Here is an 18,621-nt window from a genome sequence, read left to right as displayed (position 1 = left end):
TTTCTTTAAAGCACTTAGTAATACCTAAAGTTAACCTGGTTCATATTTCTCATTTACCTCTCTATAACCTGCTCGCTCCCTCCACCTGGTGTCAGAGGGGACATCGTCAGCCCTATTCTCTATCTCCTATGCCTGGAACACTGTACTTAATAAATATTTGCCAGGGGAATGAATAAACAGACCTTGTCAGATACCTGTGACTCCAGCTGCCTGACAACTGTCCTGTAGACCCTTGTCCCCATTTTATCTGCGAGGATGTTTTATTAGTTTCCTGGGGCTGCTGTAATAAATTACCACAAGTCTGGGGGCTTCAAACAACCACAGTTTATTCTCTCCTAATTCCGGAGGCCAGAAGTCCAAAATCGAGATGTCAAAAGGGCAGCGCTCCTTCCGGGGGCTCTAGGAGGCAATCTGCTGCTTGCCTCTTCCAGCTTCCGGTGGCTGCTCGTGTTCCCTGGCATGGGGCTGCATCACCCTGATCTTCAAGGCCAGCACCTTCAAATCTTTATCTGTTCCATCTTTACATCACCTTCTCCCTTTTTGGGTCCTTGTAACATCTCCCTCTGCCTCCCTCTTAAAAGGATCCAGGTGATGGCATTTAGGGCCCAGCTGGATAATCCGGGATAATCTCTCCTGCTCAAGACACTTCACTCAATCACATCTGCAAGACTTGACCACATACTACCATAGGTAGTACATTCATAGGTTTCAGGGTTTAGCACCCAGTATCTTTGGGGACCACCATTCAGCCCCCTGCAGGTATCATTAGTGACTCTGAGAAATGCCTTTGCAAAATGGGGCCGCATCACACGTCCAGGATTTCTCTTTCCCGCTCCTCTGGTGGCACTTGCCACAGAGGAGAGCTCAGTAAATGTTTCCTGAATGAATAAACGTATAGATGTTGTTCGGCTCACCCACTCCCCACCCCAGCCCTCAAAAGGAGGGGAAAAAATGGGCTTATAGTTCCTTTAGTAGAGCTGGTTTCCCCAATTCACAGATTCTCAAGAAGCCAGAATGGGTTTGGAAACTGGAGTCTTTTCATAAGTGAGCTCCATCTGACATGCTGCCAATACCCATCGGGAAGGATATATGATTAGTGAATGGGTAACAAGACTAAAATTATTTACGAATGAGCCTTGCCCACTAAAGAGGGTTTGGGCTGTGCTCACATTTGGTTTCTCTCCTCTCCAGCACTCTGAGGAGGGTTGTGTTACAGCCAAATTAGTTCTTTGGCTTTCGTGATATTGGATAAGAGAACAGGGAGAGACCAAAGGGCACTGACGAGGCAGAAGGGAAATGAGTGTGTCTTTCCCAAATTGAGGGGACCCCCGATGGACTTCATCTAAAAGGGCAGCCTCTGGGGCAGGGGCTGCTTAGATCCATAAGAGGGTCATTCCATAGTAAAAACTATTTTCAAGTCCCTGGTCTGGCTCCCAGTGTGGTACCATACACCTGACTCCCTGCTGATAGGAGCTGGCTAGTCTACAGTTATTGCATGTATTAGGGTTGTTTGTTTGTTTTTTTTTTTTTAAGATTTTATTTATTTGACAGAGCACAAACAGGGAGAGCAGCAGGCAGAGGGAGAGGGAGAAGCAGACTCTCTGCTGAGCAGGGAGCCCAACGTGGGGCTCGATCCTAGGATCCTGGGATCATGACCTGAGCCGAAGGCAGACACTCAACCAATTGAACCACCCAGGTGCCCTGCATGTATTATGTTTTAATACTTCCTTGGCAAAACCAGAGAGCAAAGACCTCCTGATGTAGGGCCTTGGTCCCTATCCCCACACTCCCACCATGATAGGTTTCTCTGGAGAAGGTGTCAGTTGGTGGGGTTTGGTAGCCTGAGATTGCATCTGGGCTGGGATGCACCCTGGCTAAGCAGCAGGGAAAAAGCTCTGACAGCTGAGAACAGAGACAGGTCGTCCCATGGCACCATCGTGGTGATGGGGATCATCGATCTTACGATCTTACGCTCAACCTCAGTGGTGCTCAAGACCTCCCCTGCATCACCCTGCAGGAAGGACTTTGGCTGAAAGGGGTGTGGGGTTGAGGACAATCAAGGGGACTTCCCTGAGGTCTGTAAGGGAAGAGGATTCTCTTCTCTCCCTGCTCCCTGGAATAAACACCGAGAGGGCCAAACAGGCAAGCGAGAGGGCCGGGGAGAGAGCAGGAGGCACAGGTCTAACTTGAAGCATGAAGAAGGGATTGAGGCTCACATGTGGCTCAGCCCAGCATGCCAGCAGAGCAGCCCAGAGACCAGCTCGCCCACAACAGTCCCAGTAGCTAGGACAAGATGTGTGTTTGCCGGCGATGCCCTCCTCATCAGAGTAGTAACGCTGCCATGAAGGGGCATCATTCCATGGAAAGCTGCTTGCTTCGAGGGAGCTGTGGCAGGCCATGGCGTTTCTTTGTCTGCATAGTAATTAGAACTTAGGGTTGATGCCACAGTTTTCCTGAGAACACATCAGTGCAATTATAAAGCATATCAATGAGGCAGTGATGATTCACTCCGCAAAGAATCTAAACAAACTAGTCCTTTCTAATTCCCATTACGGCTTTTCCTGAAGGGAGGCATACATGTTTTGTGGTTGAGAAAAAGAATGCCTATCACCAGTTCTTACTTGCAGTAACTTATCTGTGAGTTTATGAAGGGATTGAACCCCTTCTGGGAGACAGCCTGAACTGGAGAAATGGAAACAACACTGCACCTCATCTGATATAATGCCCACACTGGTAAATTTGAAACAAGGAGCTCAAGGGGTTTGAGAGCACCAGATCCGATTATGAAAATTTCACGGGTTAATTCCTGAAAACTTGGTCCTTTAAAAAAGTATATAACTCCACAAAGGAAAAGACTGATAGGTGTAACGGCATAAAAATCTTCTGAATCCATTCATACACATGTGCATACACAAATCCACCAGAAATAAAATTAAAAGACAAATAGTATAGGAAAAAAATCTTGCAGCTTAAACACAAAGGTTTACTTTAATATATAAAGAGCTTTCATAATTCAATAAGAGAAAGTTCAACACTCTGATAGAAAAATAAGTGATTTATTAAAAAAGAAATAATCATCAATAATCAGAGATACAACCAAAATAAGTAAGAGCTGAAATTCTTCCCAGCTGGGCTGAAAAATGAAAAAAGAATCAAAGATACACCCCAGATGAGGCAGGGAGTGGGAATTTTCACACACACTGTTTGACAAATTCAAAATTTTAAATGCATATCCCCTCTGACTTGTCAATTTCATATATAAGAAACCTCCCAAATAACCATGAATGTGAGAAAAGATTTGGCTAGAAAACATTTATTATAACATTGTTAATAAAATATATAAATGAAACAACTAAATGCCCCAAATTGAGGATTTAAATATATTATAGTTTAAGAACTAGGATACAATGTAGTCTTTAAAAGTGGTTATTTAAAGGGGGCACCTGGCTGGTGCAATCAGTTAAGTGTCCGACTCTTGGTTTCGGCTCAGATCTTGATCTCAAGGTTGTGTAATTGAGCCCCGAGTTGGGCTCTGTGCTTAGGATGGAGTCTGCTTGAGATTCTCTCTCCCTCTATCTCTGCCCCTCCCCCCACTCATGCTCACGTGCTCTCTCTAAAATAAATAAATTTTTAAAAAGTTATTTTAAAAGGGTGATTTCATCTATATATGTTGACTACATTATTATATAGTTCTATATATATAATTTTATGTAGTATCCATATCTATGTATGTATATATGGAATGCTACTCTGAGTAAAATCATTTAGTTTGGAGATTGGGATCTAAAAATACATAAATATATGACAGATATAGTTATATAGATAGATCAAAATATTAACACTTATTTCTATGTTTGTGGTAACTCATTTATGCTGCTTGTTTTTCTTCCAAATGCTTTGTAAAAATTACTTTATATGCAAGGAGAAAAATACAACCATTTCAAAAAGACAGAACGCACATGTGGGCAAATATCATTAAGGTGGAAGCATCCCTTTTGGTCACTGAGGATTCGCAGACTAAGCAAAAGTAGTCCGTAATGAATCACTTAGAATTAGGGTAGCCATATAATTTATCACCAAAACCAGGACACTTTTGAGACTGAAAGGACAAGCTATTAATAATTTTGTATAATCCGGGACTCCCCAGGCAAACTCAGCCATGTCGTCATCCTACTTAGGATGAAAGATCTGTTTAACTTGCCTTTGAAAACAACCCAGGGTTAGAGTATTAGAGTAAATCACAAACACAGAGTTCCCTTTTATCAAAAGTACAGTCAGGTGTCATTTCTAAACATGCCGGCCAGATGGCTAAAGAATCTTAAAAAGTTCAAGTTTCTCACCTGATGAGCTCCTATCCGCAGAGCCCTCATTTTAGAGATTCGTTCTTGACAAAGAGTATTTCTCGAAGAAATCTGCCACTTGCCGAAGAACACACAGTATTATACTCAAGTTATCTCATACTGTAGATTTTAATCTTGGAAACGTTGTGTAACACTTTCAAACCCTTCTGATTCCAAATCCCCTTGTGACTTGCCTATTTTCCACTAAGGGCTTTGTTGTAGGGAATTATTGTCTATGTGACCTGAGGCTCTCACTTAAGAAGGCCACTGTCTCCCATGCATACTCTGCCCACAGGCTATTCATGTCCTCCCCCCCCCTTCCCAGCCCAGCTCAAATTTCTCCAGTGTCCTGAGCCCTCCGCTGCTGTGGCAGCAACCCTGGCCTGCTCGGGCACCAACGACCTTTGTCACCTGCACATCGGAACAGCACCTTCTCAAGGCCTATCCTGTTCTCCAATCACTGACTACACACACGTCTTCCTCCCTGGCCAAAGTAACTACTATGCCACCTGGCACGGGGCCAGGCCAGGCCAGTCTGTCAACCTCTCTTATTCTAATTATAAAACAAGGGTTGCAATTCCTTTATATACCCCGCCTCCCACCCAAAATTGAGTATTTATTAGGCATGAGAAAAGACCATTTTTTTTTTTGCTTAGCCAGAGTCTGTGAATGCCAAGGTGTTTGCATAGGTGGAAAAATTAAAGCCTTCTCAACGGAGGCAATGGGTGAGGCCTTTCCCCCCTAAAAGCACCATGAAATGGCACACACTAAAGATTTAGAACAAAGCTGGAACAGAGAGTAGTGTCTGTGTGTTATAAAGATGGTTACGTTGCTACAAGGGACGAAAGCTCAGACAGGCTCTGTTAACACATGGGATACGATCACTCCCACCTGACAATATTTTACTTGGATTTGATGCTCCCTGTATGGGGCCTACATGGAGCTTGTCAGCTGATCGATGCTCCAACATTTGCCCTCGCCCTCCTAGGAGTCCGGCACCTGCCATTCCTTGGCATTGATTACACACTAGGAGACATACATTGCTAAATCAATCGTGGGTCAATCCATAATTGAAACGATACTCTGCACCTCCTGCTGCCAAATTTATAAACTGATATACATGTCAATGTTTCTTCCTCCAAGCCAAGCTTAGGATGACTTAAACCGTAACAGAAGTATGAACAACCAAATTTAGATAGCAAGATTGTTCTATTTATTCCATCACGCAAGGCACTCTATTTCCCACACAGCTCCCAGCTGAACTGCTAACATACAAAGAGTCATCAATAACCCCCTTCTTTTCTGCTAGTCCATCTAGCACTTCCATGAGCATTAGGGAGAGGCACACTTTCTTGAAGAAACTTTACTTCTGTTAGAAAATCGCTTCATGGTCCTGATTGTTAGAACAAACCACTTTCTTGCCATCTGCCTAGAAAATTATCACAATAAATCTGTGTCTGTCCTGTGAATGGCGCTCTCTGAAAAGTGGCACAGTTGTGCAGTGCACAACTTGTGCAATGGCCGAGGCCCGGTGTTTGATAACTTTGGAATATAAGAAACCAGAGGGAGGGCGCTGTGCTTTACTTCCTCTCTGTGCCTCACTTTTATCATCCATAACTTGGGAATAATAAGAGCTATCTAGCATGGGGGTCTTAGCACTGATCAACTTTCCCATTAGAGTAGGTAAGCCATGGTCTGTAAGGGATTCCGAGACAAAGAGGCGACCACATTACTTGACTATTGTGTAAGAACTATATCCATTTGCTTTGATTCTACAAATTCATCCAATAACATAATTTGGCTTTCATATACTGAAAGGGAAAGGACCTTGGGTTTAACTCGTAGTGATGGATGATGGGTCTCACAGCCCTGCCACATTCTTACTGGGTTTCTGTGTGAGGAAAGAAGCCCAAAATGACAAAGAAGTTGCTGGGGGTTAGGTGTTCATTCTCTGGAAATGAAAAAGAAAGAAAGAAAACTGGAAATGAGTTGTCCTATATCAGGGGTTCTGGATCCTAGAGCTATGATTTGGGGCTGGATAAATCGTCCCGTGCATCTAACAGCAGGATATTTACCAGCATCACCGGCCTCTACCTGCTAGATGCCAGTTGTATACCCCACCCCTAGTCAGGACAACCAGAAATGTCTCCAGCCATTGCCAAATAGCCTTGGAGTGAGGATGGGAGACAGCAAAATCATCCCTGGTTGAGAAACACTGGTCTACATGAAAATGTAAATTTATAGCCTTAGTATCATTCTTGGGACATCGTCATCTATGAATAAGCTGGCCTCCAGACAGCAAAGATCTGGGCTTTACTCTAAGTTCTGCAGCGATTGTATTATGAGCTTAAAGACACCAGGCTTCTATTTCCTGTCCTATAAATAATAACCCAAACTCTAGCCTCCCATTTTCAGGATTTTCTCCTTTTGAAAATATCGGGCTGGGGCTGGAAGAAAGGCATTAGGGACTGCTGGGGGCTGCCCCCTGCTCACTTTGTGTCTGGCCACCTCCTGGGGTCCGGTGACTGCCATCTTCTCTAGACGAGTGGTGCTGCTACCACACAGGGCTGGCAAGAAGTAAAGCTAGCAAGTTGCAGCCTTACGTCTATGGCTCCCATACAGGTGTAAGCCCCTGACTCGAATTACCTCAACGCCACTACCTAAGACCAGGCCATTTAGAACCTTGAGGGAAGCAAAAGAAAAGACAACACAGAAAGCCTTATGACTAGTTAGTGGGTTTAAAGATTCCTGACTCGTAGCTAGGTCATCCCAGAAGGGGTCCCCTATTGGATGCTACTTGGCCCAGCTCCTGGCCCACAAGAGGCTCTTACCTGCCTGCTCCCCAAACAGGGGGAGCTCAGCCCTCATCCCAGGTCCTCTCCCTCCCTCTGCTCCAGCCTCTTGTGCTCATGGCTCCTTCTCACCCTGGGATGACTGACAGATGGGAATATCCCCATAGAGTCTCAACTATTAACCACAAGGTTTGGCCTTTTCAGATAGTTGGGAGGACAATCTCTAGAACAATTCATTTTCCTAAGTCTGAGATATTTGGTTTGGAAAATCATCTTGGGGGAGGCTTTCCCCAAGAATCCAAGCTGGCTGTAGTCTTTGGGCCCAAGCTTTATGCTACCCATGAAATGGGCATGAGGTCAGGTTTCCAATGATCTTCCTCACATGGCCCGGTCTCCATCATGAGATGTCCCCATGACAACTGTTTAACAATGACACCTAGAACACACTTCTCAGGAATAAAAAATACTTCCCAAGAGATAGAGTGCTGTGGTCTGAATGACTGTGTCCCACCGCAAATTCATACGGTTGAAATCCTACTCCTGAAGGTGATGGTGTCAGGAGTAGGGCCTTTGGGGCCTAGGGGGGAAGAGTGGGTCATGAAGGTGGAACCCTTATCAAAGAGACCCTAGAGAGCTAGCCTGCCCCTTCCGCCATGTGGGGACATGGTAAAAAGGTGCCATCTATGAACCAAGAAACCCTCACTGAACGCTCCATTTTCCAATGCCATGGTCCCAGACTTCCGGCTTCCAGAATTGTGAGAAAGACATTTCTGTTGTATATAAGCCCTTCAGTCTGTGGTAATTTGTTACAGCAACCCAAGCAGACCAAGACAGGATTCTCAATCCATAGTGGAAAAGAAACGTTTTTTTCCCAACACACCAGCAAAACATATTATAAAACAAGAGCAATTAAAACTGTGGAATAGTATGGAAAAGACAGGCCAAGCCATGGAACAGAAAAGAGAGCTCAGAAACAGACCCATGTATTTGGGAAGTGAGTATAAGACTGATCTCTATGGAAAGAAAGGCTAAGCTATTTAATATATGCCTGGGGAAAAGTGGTAACTGGGAAAAAATCAAAAATTAAATTTTTACCTTACATCATTAACCAAGAATAATCTAAGAGCTAAATGTAAAAACAAAAAGCTGTAAAGCATAAAGAAAAAAATACAAGAAAATATTTTGTGACCTTGGGGGAAGAGAAGTTCTTCTTAAGCAAGACACAAAACACAAAAAGCCTCAAGGAAAAATCTAATACACCTGACTACAACCAAATGAAAAAAAAATGTGTATAGAAAAGATGCTACACACAAGGTTAAAAGAAGAGAAGCATCAAGCTGGAAAATGACATTATTTTCAAACAGACAAGAGCTCTCAATCTAGAACGTATAGAGAATTCCTAAGAATCAATAAAAAGATCTGAGAATGCCAATAAGAAATCAACAACACGTACTAACAGCAATTTACAGAGTGAAAATACAATGGACATAAGAACAAATGCTCAAAAATATACCAGAAATGAGGGAAGTGCAAATTAAATAAGAGATGTTTTTACCCTAAGATTGGCAAAATTAAAATGTTTGAAAACGTTGGGTAGGAATTAGGGCGTGAGGCAATGGGCCCATTCGTATGCTGCTAGTGCGAGCATCAGTCAGTCAGCGACTTCAGAAGACAATTTGGCAGAACTATGAAAATTTAAAATGCACATACCCAGCAATTCTACTTTTGGGTAGAAATACTCCCTCATGTGCCCAGGAAGCAGATCTAAAAATAAAGATGTTGACCACTCTGTTTTCCAGAAAACAAGAAAGCTCAATGTCTATCACTAGGACAACAGACAGGCTCCAGAACGTTTTGTGGAATAGTATGCAGCAGTTTAAAAGGAGGTATGTCCGCATATAATGACGTGCAATTGCATGCGTGAAAAAAGAAAATTGCTGCAGAAAAATATGCACGAAATGGTCTGTTGCACCTGTCAGTCTTGTTTAATAAGCTCATGCAAGGGTTCTCTCCCTGCCAGGGAGAAGACACGTCTCTCTACAAAAGGTTGCTGTTCATGTTCAAAAGAAAACAGGAGCACACATGAGGCAATATCATCTATGCCTGTGATGCTAAATAGAGACAGTAGATAAGTGTATAGAGAATGGTTTGGAAACCGCCTTCAGATCTGGGAGTATGGGAGCAATCCGGGGGCAGGGACGTGTCCATGTTTGAAGGAAATACTCAAAGGGAATTTCCCTCTTATCACTACCATTTTACTATCTCATGGGAACACATTCGTAAGTATTTCTTGGAATACACTATTCAATTTTTTTTTTTTTTTACAAAAGACAATAAACTGTTTTTGGAGGGAGTAAGTAATTTGCAGAGACCCCACTCGGCTTACTATTAAGACAACTATTTACATGGCCGTGCAAAAGCAGTTTTGCCTCCAAGCACACTTTGGATTTTGCAGTTCCTCAGCAGAACAGAAAAGTCTTGTAGGGCCTTCCCCAGAACAAAGGGATATACACCCTGCCCTGAAGTCCACGTCAAATGAAGTTTCAGGCAGAAGACTGTTGACAGAAGTCTCCACCAACTGATGCGGGACAGCAGGCCCATATGAAGGAACAGGACCTTGGTTTCCTTTCTAAGTAGAAGAATGGTCAGAAGCAACCACAGGAGCCCTCCTAGCATCAGAGAGCCAGCCCGTTTCTGACTGGCCAGTGTTGTCTACACAATGAGTTGCAGCTAAAGTAATAATCATAGCAAACGTTTACAGGGGTCCACTGTGCTCCAGGCCCTAGGCTGGGGGCTCCATACCCAGAATCTCACTCCATCCTCACAATGATCTGAAGCGAAGAGCCTTGGTACCCATTTAACAGATAGTGAAACTGAGGTTGGGCTCAATTAAGAAAGGTTCTCAAGCAAATGACTGAAGAGCAATTCTCATTGACCATGTGCCGATCTCAAACCCGTACTCACCCTGCACTGCCTCCCCAGCTATATGAACGGGTGAGTTTGGTGGGGGAGGGGGAGCTTTGCTCCAATTAATAAGTGCACACGTCTTAAGTTTGTCTATATTTATATTTAGGTGAAGGGCCAAAAGTGATTTCTATAACAATGCCAAGGAGACGCTATCTTTTCTCCTATCTGACTCCTGAAGAAGAGCAATGGACAGAAACGGGGCAGGCTCTGCCACACTCAGGGGAACAGTGACCTCCTCAGCCTGCAGCAGCAAGGGGTTCTGGGGAGCCCTAAGAGATTAAAGCCCCAGATGAGTCAGCCAGGGCTGTCAAGGCAGCTGTCCCTCAATACCACGCATTCCCGTTTTACACCTTTCTGCCAAAGTCAGAATGCAAATTGCATATTTTTGTAGTTCTGTTTATTACCAGAGTCCCTGTCTACTTAGACCAGACACAAGGCTAGGGCCTTATACTGAAACCAATAACCCAATGCCTGGAATTCCTATTTTCTTTCCTACCTCCGTTGCTACTGGGGGTCTTTTCTCCCGGTCCTCTTTGATCCCGCGACATGTGAGGGGCAGGGAAGAGGCAGGCAACCTTGTCTAACAAGGCCAGGGAGACAGCACACCTGCCTTCCAGATGCTAAAAGGTAACAACGTATGTAACAAATTTCCCCCCCAATTACAATGTTCAGAGAGAGGGGGTTCGGGAAATAAATTTAGAGAGAAGAGTGGCAGATGGGATAGATGGATTCAATTAAGACAAAGAACATCAAACAATTCCAGGGATGCCTCATTCTAATGGAATGTCATTTTCTCCTCGTCGCCTCCAGGGAGCTCCCAACAACAGTCTAGGTAGGAAGTAGGGTGCACACACAGCGCCTCGACCCCAGCAGGAGCTTAATATCCTCAAATGAGAGAGCTAATATTACCTCTTCTCTTCTTTTCAATAATGAGGTAAAACAGCGCATGAATCAGACTAAGTGAATGCAGGCTGCGTATTAGATGCACATCTCTCCAGAACCAGGTGTTATTCAGATTAAATAGGTATTTTCCACTGCCATGTCTGTGGAACTGATTTCTTTATTTGGTCTATGCAAGAGTCTCCTTTTTAATTAAATCAACCCCTGTTATTTTTCTAAGACAGATAATAAAACAATAAAAATATTTACATCCCTTTTATCTTCCCAAACATTAATCATGAAGGGAAGAAGGTGTTATACCTTTGCTAGACAGTTTTATCACATAGACATTATACTAATACGCTTTAAATGACTGTTTTGCGGGTCAATTTATACCTGTTAAGAAGGTATAAGATTCTTGTTGCCACTAACAATATTTGTAACTCTCTATTACCAAAAAGAATTCAAGTCTGCAATAAATTTGCCATATGTATAGTTGATAAGTAAGTACAGACGTGTTTATAATACTACATATGCACCATGTTGACCCAAATACTACTGTCGATTGACCTCAATTTTCATCTGAATTCAGTGTAAAAGTCTAGTAGTATGATGAGCAATGCTTCCTTCCTTCTCTGGCTCCCGGTGGTATAATTTAATTGACAGCCATGTGATCCAGTTACTAAGTCATAGGTGGGTTCCAGTTTCACATAGTTGGTATTATTATCTCTATGGTCGGTGGAGACACTGGGCAAGGCTGAGGGTGGAAACCGCAATTATACTCCAGAAGTCTAACTGCAGTCATGTATACGCATTCTGATTACCAGTTAAACAGGCAGTGTATCTAACGTCTGTCTTATAGAGATGCTAAACCACTTCTAGGTTCCAGCCCATACTTTACTATGTTACAAACTAAAATGCTCCCAGCTAGAAGGGAATAATATTTAGGCTGTCACACCAGCTTCAGGGTGCTGTGTAAAAGTAATCTCTACTTGTGGGACGTGGCTGGGGGCATAAACTAATAGGAAAATATTGTACCACTGCCTTGTTTCTCTGAGACTGAGGTGACCTGACTCCTTTGGTTTTGGGGTGGTTTAAAATGGCTCCTGAGAGAGGAGAATTTTCTGGAAGCACCGAACCACTGGGCTTGAGTCCCTTCGTCACTTTACTTTCCATACACCTCAAGGATGGCAGGGTCGTAAGGGCACCAGTGTGATAGCATCACCATCAGCAAAGACTTGTTTCCAACAGTTACATCATGACCTTGTCACTGGTGAATTCTTTCCATAAAGTAGTGATTTGAGTTTACATAGCAAAAACTTGATAAAGGTAAATTACAAAACTCAGCATGTGGGAGACACTAGAGTAAACCAGTCCCACCAAGCTGGCAAGAATGATACACAATTCATAGGAGGCTCAAATGAGGACCAAGGAACATTGCTCAGACAACGTTGCTTTGTTATCTAGGCACTTTATATGCAAATCATTCTGTATTAGTTATGTATTCTTATGTAACAAGTTATGCCAGAATTTTAACAACTTAAACAACAAACACCAATTATCTCACAGTTTCGGCGGGTCAGGAATCCAGGCGTGACTTAACTGGGTGCCTCTGGCCCAAGGTTTCTCACACACGTGGGCCAGGGCTGTGGTCGTCTCCAGGCTCCACTGGAGAAAAATATGTTTCCAAACTCATTCACATGGCTATTGACAGGATTCAGCACCTCATGGACTGTTGGACCAAAGGCTCAGTTCTTCACTGACTGTTGGCCAGAGACCTCCCCCGATTCCTTGCCACCTGTGCCTCTCCATAGGGTAGCTCACAAGATGGCAGGGCGCTTCATCAGAGCTAGCCAGTGAGAGCAAGCGTGAACAAGAGAGAAGCCATAGTCTTTTTGTGACCTAACCTCAGAAGTGACATCCCATTCGTTTTGCTATATTCTGTTTGTTAGTGGCAAGCCCCTGGGTCCAGCCCACACTGGAGGGGAGGGGATCACACAAGTGCATGAATACTAGGATGTGGGAATCATTGGCATCATCTTAGAGGCTGTCTACCACATCTTCCCTTGCACGCACAATAGAGAAATAAATACAAAAAAGTGAAAGGAAAATCAGAAAGCAGCAGGGGAAGGGGAAATGTTCCAGGATCTAATTACCTAGGCCTCTGAGCTCTCTCTCTCCCCAAATCCAGCCATACAACATACCCTCCAATGAGGGGCTCTCTTCACAGAGTCTTTCATACCTGTCCCCTCCTCTCCACCTGCACGGGACACCAGAGTTCGTTTGGCCTTCATTTCCTCACACCACAAATACTGCAGCACTACTTCTAACCTGCTTCCATATCCAAGAAGTCCTGGGCACCACACCTTTCTAAGTCACACTTTCTACTTACCCTTATACACCAGAAAGCTCCACTGTCAAACAAAACCCAAACTCTTTAGGTTGCCATTCAGTGCCTTCCATAATTTGACCAGACCTGATTATACTTCCAAAACCCCAATAATAACCCACCATCCCAGGTAAACCACAATCAACCCCCCAAACACCATGCTTGCGCTCAGCTTGAAGCCTCCATTAATACCATCAATCCCCTTCCCTTGGCAAGACCAGTCTTCACCTTACGATGATAAATCCTCCCCAAGCTCTAAGGTGCAGAGCAAATCCTATCTTCTCTGTGACACATTTTCTGATCATTCTAAACTAGAGTTCAGTTCCTCTTATGATTAGGCATAGCTCTGAGAGACCAGACCATTCATTGCCCTGCCAGTCACTGTGCACTTGTCTTGTTTTTCCAAGGAGCTGATAAGTTTCACACCTTCCTTCTTCCATAGAGACCACCAGACTGTAACTCCACATGGGGCTAGGTCTCGTTTGCCTTACTCTGTGGAAAGCACTAGTCCATGACAGGCAATATTTGTTGAAAAGATGGAGGATGGATGGATGGATGGATGGATGGATGGATGGATGGATATTTGGAAGGATGTGTCAAGCACAGTGTCTAGCATATCCTAAGAGGTCAAAAAGTAATAAATCTTTGTTAATACCACCAATTCTTAAAATGAGAATTCTCCACTCACTGGCATCTTAGCCACTTAGTGGTTCCTAGGTAGAAACCCTTCCTAAGACAGAAGAGGCAAATCAGACTCGTCCAGGTCTGATGAAACACAAGCCCATTCACACAAACATCACAACCGAAGACCAATCCATAGCTCTTTCTCCATTGCTCATCCTAACACTGGCTTTGAGGTTCAGGATGCCAAGTGCAGGGTCATTAGAATAGATGGCATAGCCAGGACAGAACTCAGTCAGTACGGAGCAACTTCAAATCAGTGCGCTTCAGCCAAGGGAGCAGAAACAAAAGTGCAAAGAATCAAAAGGGTACTGGGGAAAATGAAAAATATATCGATTGTGGGGGAGTGTCTGTATATTTTAGCTCATTCTTAGTAAACGAAAGGATTCAAAGAGTGAAAACCAGAAAGAGATACCAGACCTTTTAAGGTCTTTGTTGCCTACCCCTAGGGAGAGGAGAAATCTCAATTAAAGCATCAAACATCCAAAATTCAGAGAAAATCTAACTCTTCCTTTCTAGCTGGCTAGAGCAGTTCCGCCTGGAGTGCATGCTCCCAGGAGTCAGATTCCTGGCCATAGGTTGCAGGCGCTAATGCGGGCCACCCTCGAATCCCGGCAGGGAGCTCTGGAAACTGCTCCAGGGGCTTTTCCGTGCGGTGAAGGTGCTCTCCCGCTATCGTGATCGTGGAGCAAGGTCTGCGCAGTGTTTGCCGGAGAACCCGAGACACGCAGCGCGCGGAGCATGGGGGCGGAGGGTGGGCACCGCGGCCCTGAGTTTGGAGCTTTGCAATGTCCCGCAGCCTGACTGAGCTGGGTAGGCAACTGCCCTCGCCCCCAACTCACCTGCATTTTAGAACCACTTCCATCTACCCATGGGTCTCAGCTCCCAAAGGCATCCGCGGAATCCTCCACGGTCCCAAGGTCCACCGTGACAGGAAAGAAAGGGAGAAGGGAACGGTGGCTGGGAGGAGAGGTCATTGCCAGGGTCCCTCCTGGCTTGGGATGCTCGTAGAGGGAAAACCCTGCCCGGCTCCTCCCCACTGGGCCGCCGGGGGTCTCGGCGGGGGGCGCCTCACCGTGGACGACAGGGAGCCGACGAGGGAAGGACAAGCTGGAAGGGCTGCGTGCAAAAAAACTTTCCGTCGTCTGGCGGCCACTCTGAGGGGAAGACCTCCCCGCCTACGGCCCCGGGTCGTGCCTCTCCCCGGCCAGCCCCCCAAGCCCCCCAAGCCCCCGCCCCGCCCGCACGGCTCGCCCCGCACGCCCCGCACGCTCCGGCCCCTCGCACACGGGCTCGGGCCGCCGGGCGCAGGGGGCGGCGTGGCGACGGCGCCACAGCATCTCCGCGCCCGCGCGCGCCGCAGCCTCCCCGGCCCCGGCGCGCGGCCCCTCCCCCGGCGCGCGGGCGCGCGGAGAGCTGCGGGCGCCTCTCTGCTGCCTCTGGCGGCCGCGCACCGCCGGCCGAACCCAGCCGGCCCCGGGCGCCGAGCGCCGGCTCCGGCTCCGGCTCCTCCTCCTCTCTCTCTCTCCCCTCCTCCGCCGCCTCCCCGCTCCCTCCTCCCGTCCCTCCCTCCCTCCCCCTTTCAGAGCACTCAATGTCGGAACGTTCCGAAGATGACGTCGGAGCGTTCTCGAATCCCGTGTCTCTCGGCTGCTGCTGCCGAAGGAACAGGGAAAAAGCAACAAGAAGGAAGAGCAATGGCGACACTGGATCGCAAAGTGCCCAGTCCGGAGGCGTTTCTGGGCAAACCCTGGTCCTCCTGGATCGACGCCGCCAAATTACACTGCTCCGACAGTAAGAACCCCACCGCCTCCTCCTCCTTTTATTATCCTGTAACCTTTCCATTCACCTAGAGCCACTGGGAAAAAGTGTGTGTGTGAGAGAGAGAGTGGCCCCCGGTGTCCTCCATGCTTCTCCCTCTCTCTCTAAATAAATACACACAGAGACAGATCATCAATGCACAGAGAGAGGCCCTGCTGCCAGGGCTGGCTGTCTGTCTGTCTTTGCCCGGCTCCCCGTGGCAGCCCGTGGGGTGGGCTTTCACAGCCCCACGGTGTATCTGTTTAAAAGGCTACTCTGTTGCTGCTTGCATAGTTTTTTTGGTACCTATCTGGGCCAGGTAGATGGCAATCCGGACTTGGGAGAAAATGTTGCATTGTCAATTTTTGAAATATTTTCATGTACAGTATTTATATCTATCTGTTTGCAAATAAACACTCTCCCTCCCCCCCCCTTGACTTTGGCTTTTCCCCCCTTTTTGATATTTTTTTACTCATTTTCTTTTCTCCTTTTCTTTCTCATCTGCAGATGTAGATTTAGAAGAGGCTGGAAAAGAGGGTGGAAAAAGCAGGGAGGTTATGAGGCTTAATAAAGAAGGTAAGTGGAGCTACTGGCATTTTAGTGTTAGCATGTGTGGCAGAATCTTCACAGGATTTCGACTATAATGTGAATTGTTCTGCTGGGTACAGAGTGACTAAGGCTTGTCAAAAATCGAGCACGCCCAGGTGACTACTGCTTCATGTTAACTTCTTTCAAAGTATAAATACAACTTGGGGGGGGGGAAGGGGGGAGACTATGGAAGGCAGAAGTTTACAGCACTTAAGCCGGAGTCCACGTTTGGACCTTCTGATGCATATCTGCTTTGGAGCATCATTGCCAAATGGTCGAGGGCGGGGGGAGGGGGTTGAAATCTCTGAAATGGGGAGCGGGGCTCCCTTCACCAGCATCCCAGCCCTCAGTGTGGGTAAATACACAACAGTTTCATGAGCCCCACATGGTCAGTCATTCCAGCAGCTACTTCTCCTTCTGCACTGAAAACCATTGTACATGGCAGACCTTTGCAGCAAGTTCCATTCGGCCCACTTTGTGTTTGGTCACACATTGTTGTGTGGCGGGCAGGGCTGGGGGCGTCTGGGTGTGCAGCCCCGACAGCGGGTCGCACATCTCCGTTTGCCCATCTCAGGTATACAGTACCTGAAATGGGACACAGTGAGTAGATAGGTCATCCCAGACTGAGGCAGGGGAGGGAAGCCACAGCCTGCTGGAACTGGGCATCAAACACACATGGTCGTCATAAATAAATCATATCCTGTTCGCGTTTGCAGGCCTGCCATATGTAACTCTGGCCTATGGGCTTCACATGGAGCAACTCCAGAGGCCACTTTCTGCTGAACAAATGGATGGGTTCATTTGAATTGTGATTTACTAACTGGTGTCTTGTAAACATGGCTGGCTGAAATTGGGGTGGGAGGAAGGCGTGAGGGGGCAGATGAGGTTGGTGGAATGTGTTGAAGGAGTCCAGGCATCACTAGGCCGTGGGAGCATTGCTCATCTAAAAGGAATGGAGGAAAGGCCATTTAGACTCCAAAGAATGGTCTCCCTCATAAACCAGAGTATCCCCCTGGAAGGCAGTTAAAACCTACTTGGAAAGATGGAACGCATTTTGTGGATCACCACCTAAGACAGCCGGTTTTCTGTGCTCAGGGATTTCCTGACCATCCAGTGAGAGGAGAATTTATGCTTTAGAAAAAATAGCATGGAGGTTAAAATATTCAAGGACAGTTCTCCAGCATAGTGTTCCTGCTAATTAATCACTTCGGGAACGAAACCTTATTCTAAAGATGTTTGCCTCTAAATATCTTAGTGTGATCCTGCCATGTGTCTCCAGGATGCACGAGGGAACGATGTCAAGTGGCAGCTTATTGGCGCTAAATGTCCATGCGTGTTGGCAGTGGAAAGTATCACTAGAAATTGTTTTTCTTTACAAACTCTTGAGATCTTTAAGAGCTCATGGGACTCCTTTGTCAGACCACTGGCCATGGAAAGGTTTCCACAAAAGAAGATGAGGTTGTGAAATCCTTTAAATAAGTTGAGTGAAGGTCATGGTGTGCCACCAATTGGTACCTCTCAGGCCTGGGCGATAGATTCTGACTGGACCACACAAAACTCATATTCTGCACCCTCCTCCCTGCGTCCATCTCCAAAGACTCTTGGTTCTCAGATTCTTTTTGCCTCTTGAGAAATAGATTCTTTTAAGGAAAAATGAAGAGCTCTCCTTTCTTCAGAGTCACAAGTGGTACATCCTGCTTATTATAGCCTTTGTCCTGTAAAGGTACAAAGATTTAGCTCCTAATTATATGCGTTTGCATTAAGGACACCCACTGTTCAGTGTAACGTGCAATTGCTGAGTTCACCAAATAGCCATGTATGGGTTGAAATCTCTTTGTTCGTGGGCCTGGTGGAGCCAGCTTGGGTTAGCAATCCCTGAAGGTCTTCCTGGTATGTGCATACAGTTTCCTTTAGAGGTAGAGGATGCAGTAGTAAATATCCATCCCCTCCCCCCACGACCATGGTGAGGAACTGAAGGCTTGAGCTGGGACTCTGTGTCGGTATGTTTGGTTGCTGGGATCTGCAGAAACACTGGTTGCATTAGTCTCGCCATGGGCCTTCTTGTTGGGAGTCATTGTGTGGGTGGCCTCCAGATGGATCTGTGTTTGTGGATGGGTCTCCAGGACACAAAGTGACCTATGTGTGATCGTGTTTATCCATGTGTGTGAAATGCATAGATTGGCCA

At 45.9% G+C, this 18,621-nt stretch overlaps 1 protein-coding gene and 1 long non-coding RNA gene across 13 annotated transcripts in view; one reads left to right on the top strand and one right to left on the bottom strand.

Moving 5' to 3' along the window:
- LOC103674637 overlaps nucleotides 1–15,114 on the bottom strand; it is a 44,261-nt gene extending 29,147 nt beyond the window's left edge. For all 4 annotated transcript variants that reach the window (XR_005838628.1, XR_005838626.1, XR_005838627.1 and 1 more), the window contains exon 1: nucleotides 14,891–15,114. This is a non-coding gene — a long non-coding RNA (uncharacterized LOC103674637). The remainder of the gene's footprint in view (nucleotides 1–14,890) is intronic.
- Nucleotides 15,115–15,599: 485 nt separating this feature from the next.
- ATXN7L1 (ataxin 7 like 1) overlaps nucleotides 15,600–18,621 on the top strand; it is a 233,392-nt gene continuing 230,370 nt past the window's right edge. For 3 of the 9 annotated variants that reach the window (XM_008703546.2, XM_008703548.2, XM_008703547.2), the window contains exons 1-2: nucleotides 15,608–15,842; nucleotides 16,356–16,424. In XM_008703546.2, the coding sequence (XP_008701768.2) occupies nucleotides 15,662–15,842; nucleotides 16,356–16,424 (250 nt within the window). In that variant the 5' untranslated portion in view covers nucleotides 15,608–15,661. Of the gene's footprint in view, nucleotides 15,843–16,355; nucleotides 16,425–18,621 lie in introns of all 9 variants that reach the window. The other 6 variants (XM_040644366.1, XM_040644365.1, XM_008703559.2 and 3 more) reach the window with 5 other exon arrangements.

This window comes from Ursus maritimus, unplaced genomic scaffold (assembly GCF_017311325.1).
Source record: "Ursus maritimus isolate PB19 unplaced genomic scaffold, ASM1731132v1 scaffold_3, whole genome shotgun sequence".
In the NCBI taxonomy this organism is placed as follows: domain Eukaryota; kingdom Metazoa; phylum Chordata; class Mammalia; order Carnivora; family Ursidae; genus Ursus; species Ursus maritimus.
Note: the sequence above shows the minus strand (reverse complement) of the source record. Positions and strands in the feature narration are given on the sequence as shown.